General features: G+C 62.1%; 1 protein-coding gene and 1 long non-coding RNA gene across 3 annotated transcripts; one reads left to right on the top strand and one right to left on the bottom strand.

Moving 5' to 3' along the window:
• The first annotated feature begins 204 nt into the window (after positions 1–204).
• LOC110340869 lies at positions 205–4170 on the top strand. The gene is made up of 2 exons (XR_002382698.2): positions 205–509; positions 3407–4170. It is a non-coding gene; the product is annotated as an uncharacterized LOC110340869 (long non-coding RNA).
• On the bottom strand, positions 4135–8253 carry Socs3 (suppressor of cytokine signaling 3). Of its 2 annotated transcripts, XM_040750125.1 has the most exons (3): positions 8029–8253; positions 6956–7186; positions 4135–6401 (listed from the first exon to the last, which is right to left on the bottom strand). In XM_040750125.1, exon 3 carries the CDS (start codon positions 6311–6313, stop codon positions 5636–5638), a length of 678 nt encoding a protein of 225 aa, XP_040606059.1. In that variant the 5' UTR covers positions 6314–6401; positions 6956–7186; positions 8029–8253; the 3' UTR covers positions 4135–5635. The 2 variants fall into 2 exon arrangements, with proteins under 2 accessions (XP_040606059.1, XP_021082706.1); XM_021227047.2 differs by lacking the exon at positions 8029–8253 and having other exon boundaries at positions 6956–7421.
• Between the last annotated feature and the right edge of the window lie 659 nt (positions 8254–8912).

Here is an 8912-nt window from a genome sequence, read left to right on the forward strand (position 1 = left end):
GCACCCAGAACCCTGGCTCCGTGTTAGAAAAGCCTGGGGGGGTCTCGGCTTCTCTCTGCAAGTTGCCTTCCAGGCTGCAGCAATTGCTTAAGTCCATGCTGCAATCCAGAGAGAGCAGGAGTGGGAAGTCCAGAGTTCTCCCTGCTTCTGGGAACAGCCCCCACCCCCTTCCAGCACAGCTTCCACCGGCCGTCCTCATGAGAGTGGGTCAGGCTCACTCAAGGATTTCACAAACGCCTGGCGCATTCCCAGCACAGCACAGCTGAGAGGGCTCAGCGCTGAGGAGTGTCCTCCTCCACAGACCCTGCTGTCCGCTCAGGGCCTCTGGGTCTGGAGCCTGGGGACCGAAAAGGGCTGTGCCTGTCCCGGCTTGCCACAGCTGTGGTGAGCTCCGGGCCTTCCCTCCCCACTTCGCTTTCCAGCCTGGGCTTAGTCAAGGTGCTAGGAGGAAATTCCCTTTCCAGGAAGAGCGGAAACACGGGCTTGTCTTCCCCAAAGTGAGCCAGCAGGTGGGTCACCCAGGAGGACCTGGGATGCTCAGGCTTCAGACCTCCCTTCCGTACGTGATTCACAAGACCCGCGGTTGCAGTCCAGGGATCAATCTCTCTCTCCATTGCCCTGGGGGGTCGGTTTTGGTTCTCTTTGCCTCCAGGAGGCACTGGGAGGCTCTAAGCGGATTGGAAGCGGGGGGGGGGGTAGACTGAGTCAATGAGACTGTCTGGATCCTGGAAGGGTCGTCCTTGGATTTGGGGGCCCCCGAGTTTCCCCATCAGAACACACGGAATACGTTCCGAGTGAAAAGTCCGTGCCTTTGTCAGGCTTTGGGGGAGGGGGTTTAACCAAGCCTGCGGCTCTCCGTGGCAAACTTGTGGGCAGCGCACAGGTTTCTTCAGCCTTCAAGCTTTCTCCCACTCAGACTTAACTCCTGGGAAGCAACGGGGAGCCAAACCCCAGCAGGCCTCGTCTTGCCCAACTCCAACAACTCCCTCCTCCTCCCCTCCCCCCCGGACCTAGAACATTCCCTGAAACACAGGATGTATTGGGCAGATATTTGCTGAGTGGACGAACCGGCGAGTGGCAAAGGGGAGGGAGCAGAGGGGCTCCCTGAATGGAAGGGGGAGGGCAGGCTTTGCCCCGCCAGCCCGGGAAGGGTGTTCTGGGCTCCGGTGGGGGCCACAAAACATATCCATCCTTGGCCGGGAGGGAAGTCAGAGCTCCCTGGGTCGCCTCCCGGGGGCCAGTGACGCTTGTGACCAATGACGGGCTTTCCCCCACCCCCCGGCCCCCCGCTGCCCCCTCGCCACCCCACCCAGGGAGGTGCGCCGGGCCGCCTCCCGGCCGGCCGAGTTTCCTGGCACCAGGCTGAGAATAAACAGCGCTCTGCGCCTGTGATCCCGTTGCCACGGCGACGGCGCTGCGCGGGAGGGGGCGTGCCTGGGGCGTGGCCTTTTGCGGGGGTGGGCGTGTTGGGAGCGGGGCCCCCCGAAGGGACCGCCCTCCCTGCGCTCAGCGCGGACATTCTTCGCATAGCTGCTCCCGGGCTCCCGCGGTGGCCGGGAAGTGACTCTTCCTGGCAGAGGGCGGCTCGAACGACGCAGAGCCCGAAACGGGAGGAGGAGGACGGGCGGGGCGCATAAAGGGGCTCGGGGGGGGGCTCTGTTCACCCTGGGCCTCGGTGGGCACGGCTCGCGTCCCCGTGCGTGTGTGTCCCCCCCACCCCTCTCCACCCCCCCCGTTACCAAGCCAGGGTTCCTGGGGGGCCGAGTCCTTGTGCCCGCTGTGTCTCTTGCTCTGGCTGCCTGGCTTCTCAGTACCCTTGCGGGTACCCCCTTCCGGACTGACATCGTCCCTCATTCTGTACGCTGGGACACTTCGTGAGGGCTCATTTTCCATCCCCAGCTCCCTGTCTGTGGCCTCCCTCCCCCCCCCCTTCCCCACAAGCAGGCCTTGGATTTCCCATTCCTGGCTTAAGTCTTCAAGGAGGCCAGCCCCCAAAACAGCACCAGCAGGGAGAATGGAGGGGGCTCTCGGGTGGATGCTCGCAGTCCTAGAAGCAGGGTAAAAGAGAACAGAGGCGGAGAGCAGCCTCTCCGACTTCCTGTGTCTCATGGAATTGCCCCACTCCCTTCAAGCTCTGTATGGAGCATTTTGGAGCCAGGAGCACCCCATCTTCCGGCAACCAGGACCCGGGTCCCCTGCTAGGTGTTTTGGAGAAGAACAGTTTTACCCCCCCCCCCCGAGAGGACTGAGACACCCAAGGGCTGTGTAACAGTGACAGGAGGAGGAGAGAAAAAGGAAAATCAAGAGGCACTGGCCAGGGAGCGATGGAGTTACTGTGGCCACTCGCTCACTGTGTGGACGGAAGCTGTTCTGCTCCTCTGAACCTCGTTTTCCTGGTGTGCACCAGTCCCCAGGCTGTACACACCTGAGCGGTCACCACCGCCGCCGGAGACATCGCTGGGGTGGGCAGTCAGCTGCAGGCAGGGAAAACAAACCCCTTCCTCTTTGTTCTGAGTCTCCCCAAACCAAACTGAGCCTCCAGGAGGCTGGCAGGAGATAGAAACCTATGAACATGGATGCATGGCCAAACAGCCACCTTCTGGGCCAAGGACAGGGGCCAACTGCATGGCCGGGTTCCCTGCTTCCATGGAGGCTGTAATTTTCACGAAAGTGACCTTCTGAAGCGAGTGGCAGATGGATGCCATCGGGCAGGCTTCAGGACAAGGAAATTTTCAAGGACCGGGGACTCTGGGAGAGACGTGTCTGCAGTCCTGGTTCTAAAGTTGACAGTGCCTCCTTTCGTGTGGGTCTGGCAAGTCATCGACGCTGGTCTCTGGCCTGGTCCAGGCTCTGGTCTGGCCCTGGTCTGGCCTGGTCCAGGCCCTTATCTCTTTAGATCATTTCCCCCCAAGGCCAGGAAAGGAACCAACAGGCCTTGTTTATTCCTCCAGTTGCCTCTCCAACACCTGACTCCTGCAGCAGCTGTTCCTCAGGTGCTGTGGGGATCAAAGCAAGCTCTGACATCTTTGAGGCACTGGAGCGTCAGACAGGGAGACTGAGGAGCCCCCCAGGCTGGGGACCACACTGCTCTTCAGAGAGCTCTTCAGGTCTGGGTAGCAGAAGGAACAATATCACAGAGCCTGTGTTTGTTTTCTTAAACTTACTGCAAAACGTGTGTGTGTGTGTGTGTGTGTGTGTGTGTGTGTGAGAGAGAGAGAGAGGTGGGGGGAAGACCTGAGGTGTGCTTGGCTTGTTAGGAGACAATGGGGAGTCAGACAGCCCTCAGCACCCACCCTTTGTTATTCCCACATTCCTGGGTGCTATGCCCTAGGCAGGTTGCTTCATTTCCCTGAACCCCTGTCTGCCCTGAACTCAACGGATAAATATTTACGCTTCACCTCTCTAGGCACCAGAAATGACGAATTCAAGTTGTGCTGGGCTCCGCTCACACAGAAGCACAGCTGTGTCTCACGGGGGTGCCAGAGAGTCAGCCTCTTTAGTGCCCAGATGCAGGACTCGCGGTGAATAGAAGGGCGTTTTCCAGAAGGAGCCTGGCTGGTGGTCCATGGCCCATGTAGGACGTTAAGAATGCAAGGTGAGCGTATGGGGAAGCATGGCCAGGAAGCTATTAACACCTGTCGGGGGGGGGGGCCCACCTGCTCTCCAACCTTGTGTGGGAATCACCTTCCCCCTACACACTGCAACGTCTGTGACGCTGTGCTGGGGTCACGAGTCATCATCAGGACCCCCCATCTAGGCTTTCTCGGAACACCTCCCTGCCAAGCAGCCCCAGCCAAAGTGAGCGCTAATAGCTTGGAGCCTCTAACAGCTTCTGACCACAGTGCAGCCTGCTCCCTGCAAGCCCTTTGAAGCCAGTACTTCCTTCGCAAACTTGCTTTGCATATTCTGGTCAGAGCTGAATCAGACTGGCAGGAATTAACCATCAGTAACAGTCTAGGTGGCGGCCATAGCTCGCCGCCGGTGACACAGGAGGGCTGCCGGTGACGCGAGAGCAGTCTGATTCTACCTCAGCGCCGTGGGCAGGGACCCAAGAGGCACAGCCAGCGCCCTCCCCTCATTCCGTTGCGAGAGGAAGAGAAATCAGGGAAAAGAGAGCTCGAGTCAACCTTTTTGTTTTCATTAAAAAATAGTGCTCTTTATTATAAATTACCGAAATGTTTCTTTTCTGAGTATAAATATAAATATATGTGCAAAGTCTGAGTTGAACTGGGATTTGGTTTGAGTTTTTCAAGCATCTTCAAACAGCCTCAAAGGCCTGAATGGGGAGGGGGGGGGCTGGAGGTGATCTTTATAAAAGTGATTGAGACAAATTGTAAACATTATTCAAAACAACACAGAGAGAAAAAGCCACCCCAACACACAGCTGCCCCACCCAGCCCCATACCTGACTCAGAAAACTTTTTGTTGTTTTTTCCCCAAAACAAGACCAGTTCCAGGTAATTACATGGCTGCTGCATTCCTGTGAGGGGCCACTGTGGAGTGGCAGATAGAGGAAGGTTTCTCCGCCCTCTCCTGCCTCCCCCTACCCCAGGTGAGAAGGGAGGGGGCTGTGCAGGGCCTGGAGGGCCCTGGAACCCGCTGACTCCGCTGGACAAGAGGGGCCCGAGACTGACCATTTTCTTCCCAGGGGTCACTCAGGGCTCTCCTGCCTGTCAGGGTCTCCTCCCTGCACCCGCCTCCCCCGACCTTCAGCCACCACCGGGGTGAACCCCTCGGCTTCTCTGCCTGTTGGCTGTGTTTGGCTTCTCTTGTGCCAATCCCTATCCATGGGACAGGGCATTTAAGGCAAGTCTCCTAGCCTGGCATGGGAGACACCAAAGAGTCCCCCATCTTCTCTAAGGAAACCTGGGCTCCAAGATTGCTCATCTGCTCACCTGCCTCCCTCCGGTGTTGGAAAAGGCGGCCAAGTGGCCAGCCCCATCCATCTCCCTCCCCCACGCCACTGACCCTTTACAACACAGAGAAGGCTCTGGGAGGTCTCCTCAGCTGCCCCAGGGGAGAGGAGCCTGGCACCAGAACGGCTCTCTTCAGGTCACCTCTTGCCTCTCTCCCTAGAGCCAGGAGCCACCCCACCCCTGTCACCTAGGCTGGGCAGTGGGAGTGGTCATTTCTTTGGCCAGCCCGCCGCCCTTCACACACCCTCTTCCATCTTTCCCCCAGGCCTGGCGCCTGTTCAGGATTTAAACCAAATCAAAGCGCAAACAAGTTCTGTGGGAAAGTTTGAAGATCCCCCCCCTGCAGTCCTCGTGAGTTCGGCACTCAAAGGTGTCCTCCCCCCCCCCCTCCGCTCCCTCGGGGAAGCAGAGGGGTGGAGGAAGGGAAGAGGAGAGTCCACTTGTCAATGCATTGTCCCACCAGGCCAGCTGGCTCCTCTTGAGGGAGACGCTGGAGCAGGGAAAGCAGGTGGCAACTCCCCCTCCCCTCAGGCACATTCCAGGTCCTGTCTGACCCACTTCGCAAAGCCGAGGGCCGGCCCGAGGAAGAAGCCTACCTGCCCCTGGTTCACCGAAAGCCACCGACCACCGGGGCTGGATTTTTGTGCTTGTGCCGTGTGCCGCGCGCGCGCGCGCAGGAGAGGCGACCGACCCAGGCCCCCCTCTGACCCCTTTGCTCTTTAAAGAGGAGCATCATACTGGTCCAGGAACTCCCGAATGGGTCCAGGCAGCTGGGTCACTTTCTCATAGGAGTCCAGGTGACCGTTGACGGTCTTCCTGCAGAGATGCTGGAGGGTGGCCACGTTGGAGGAGAGAGGTCGGCTCAGTACCAGCGGGATCTTCTCGCCCCCAGAATAGATGTAGTAAGCTCTCTTGGGGGTACTCCCGGGGAGCGCCTGGGCAGGTGGCTGCTCCGGCACCTCGGAGGAGGGTTCCGACGGTGGCAACGAGAAGGAGGGGGCGCCCGGGGGCGGCATGTAGTGGTGCACCAGCTTGAGCACACAGTCGAAACGGGGCACTGGCTGCGTGCTCCGCGGGTCGCTCTGCAGCGAAAAGCTGCCCCCCTCGCACTGGATGCGTAGGTTCTTGGTCCCTGACTGGGTCTTGACGCTCAGCGTGAAGAAGTGGCGCTGGTCCGAGCTGTCGCGGATAAGGAAGGTGCCCGCGGGCTCGGCGCTGAGCAGCAGGTTCGCCTCGCCGCCGGTCACGGCGCTCCAGTAGAATCCGCTCTCCTGCAGCTTGCGCACGGCGTTCACCACCAGCTGGTACTCGCTCTTGGAACTGAAGGTCTTGAGGCGCAGGCTGGTGTCCAGGGGGCGGCTCATCCCGGCGGCGGGAAACTTGCTGTGGGTGACCATGGCGCACGGAGCCAGCGTGGATCTGCGCGGCGGTGGCTGCAGCTGCTTCGCGGCCTCCGCACAGCGGCCGCTACCGCATCCCGGGGGGCTGCGGAGAGGAAAGCGCCCGGCGCGTGAGTACCCGGAACCCTCCAGTGTGCCCAGCCCTCCAGCCTCCGCCGAGCGCCCGGGGCACCCGCTTGCCCCGCAGAAGGCCGAGTCTCGGACCCAGCCACCTCGCGGAGCTCTCCCGGCCTCGGTCCCTGCCGGTCAAGCCCAGACAATCCCTGCCCCTGCGCGCCCTGGGAGAACACCCGAGACAAACTCGCGAGTGGAAGTTGGGTCTCCAGGAGCACCGCTAGGATGGGGAGCGAGACAAGAGCCCCAGGGACGCTCAGGGCGCCGCTCAGTCCGGTGCCCTCAGTGGCGAGGACAAAAAGGGGGGTGACAAACCCGAGATATGTGGGAGAGGGGACTGGAGAAGCCCAAGGGCCCCAGTCCGAGTATTACGGGAACCCGGGATCTTCGGCTCTCATCCGCTCTGCCCCCTACCTCGTCCCCTCCCTACCGGGAATGACCCGGGAAGGGGAGGAGAAACCGGGAAAAGCTCCCGAGCTGGATCGAGGCCCCCACCCTTCCCCACGCCGCGCCCCTCCTTCCTACCTAGTCCCGAAGCGAAGTCTCCGGCCTTGGGGCTGCGCCTCCTACGGTTCCCCAAGGCGAGGCGGCGGCCAGCAGCGGCCCCGCGCTGCGCCCAGATGTTGGCGGTCGTCAAGTCCACAAAGGGGCTCCCGGTGCGTGCGTTCCCTCCGGCTTCGCTGCCCCCGGGGCCGATCAGGCGCGCTCCGGGATGGATCAGGCAAAGGACCCGGGCGAGGGGGCCACGACGGAGAGCTGGGCCGGGCAGGGGCGGGGGTGGGGAGGGTGGCGGGGAGGCCGGCGTTCGGGAGCCGGGAGAGACAGCGGCGGGTGAGGAGAGCAGGAGAGCCGAAGAGTCCGGAGTTAGAGCCGCCGGCGAGGCCGCGCGCGCGGGTATTTACGCGGCCAGCACGCCCCGCCCCCCCGATTCCTGGAACTGCGCGGCCGGTCTTCTTGTAATGTTTAGTCACTACTCCGCACTGAAAGGCTCCGCGCGGAGGGCGAGGGAGGGAGGGAGGGAGGGAGGGAGGGAGGGAGGGAGGGAGGGGCCGCGGGCGGCCGAGGGCGGGCCCTGGAGCTGGGGGCCCCTCCAGGACCCGCCGCCGAGACGCGCGGGGAGGGAGACAAAGCGCGGCGCGAGGCTGCCCGACCGACCGAGCGACCGACCGGCGGGCGCGGCGCCAGCCCCGGCCGAGCGTTCCTGGCAGCGGCCCCTCCCCCGCGCGCTCCGCCCCCAGCTTCTCATTCACACTTTCCCCCCACCTCCCTCCCCCACCCCCTACCCCTCCCTTCTAAGAAGGCTGGTTTCTGGCAAGAGGCGGGGCTGGGGGGGCGCGCCGCGGTGGGAGCGCGCGGGCAGTCCTAGGAGGGCTCGAGACACCCCTTCCCTTTCTCTCTCGGACCCCGCGTGGGGACGCCTCCCCCTCGCTCCCACCCAGGCCGCCAACCCCCGATCCCCCCCCCCCCGGCCCGCATTTACAGTTCCAAAGCAGCCCCGTGCCCTGCCGAAAGGGAGGGAGGGAGTAGGGCCGCCCTGCAGCCAGCTAGCTCACCGGGGACCTAGGAAGTGGAGGTGGGGGGGGTTGCGCGACAGTTACCTGTGGACAGGTCCAGGAGACGCCGCTGGGACATCCAGAAGTGGAGAGGGGTGGGTACCGGCTTCGGGGCAGCGGCCTGGTTCTTGGGTGACAGTCGTGGGTGCTGACGCCCTTTGCGCGGGTGGTGGTGGTGGGGGAAGCCGCTAGCTACCACCCTGTCACTCCTCTGGGTCTCCCGACCTGCCTGGTGACCTGGGTTGGCCCAGGTGCTCTGGGCACCGCGGGGGAGCTCGTGGGAGGAAACCACGCACCCCCAACCCCCTCCCACCCCGCGCGCACCTCGCTCCCCGGTCCGCTAGAGGGCGCACTGGAGTCTCGTAGGCGAGCAGCGTTTGGCTGTTTCCCAGGCCTTAGGGAAAGGAGGTCGTTGTGGGACGGCTTATTTAACAACCCAAGTGGACCACCTGGAAGAGAGGAGGTCCACCTTCCAGGCCAGGTTCAAACCCGGGAACAAATGCCAGAGGTCCACAGAGCAGTTGGTATGGGTGCAGCCCGCTGGCAGGTAGGCGCCCCCTTGCCTCTAAGGGTTAGGATGAACTTTTGCAAGGGGAGGTATTGTTGGAAAGAGCAGGTGACTGAGGCGAAAGGTGACTTGCTCCTGGCCACGTGGGTACTTATAAAGCCTCGTGGCAAGTTTTGCAACAGGTAGCAGGATGCTGGAGCCACCTGAGAACCAGCTGGGTGACACACAATGGTGGCTGCTTTCAGTGGGCTTTCGGCCCCGCCCTCTTAGGTACCACAGGCTTGGTGTCACACTGATCAGAGGGGGAAATGCGCGGACTACACATGGCAGCTGGGGCGTGAAGGGAGGGCTGCCTGCTTCCCTTCCTGTCTCTTGTCCAATGTGCTCCCCGACGCTGGGGAGCTGATAGAGATTTTGGCAG

Source organism: Mesocricetus auratus, unplaced genomic scaffold, assembly GCF_017639785.1.
Source record: "Mesocricetus auratus isolate SY011 unplaced genomic scaffold, BCM_Maur_2.0 Super-Scaffold_100007, whole genome shotgun sequence".
Taxonomy (NCBI): domain Eukaryota; kingdom Metazoa; phylum Chordata; class Mammalia; order Rodentia; family Cricetidae; genus Mesocricetus; species Mesocricetus auratus.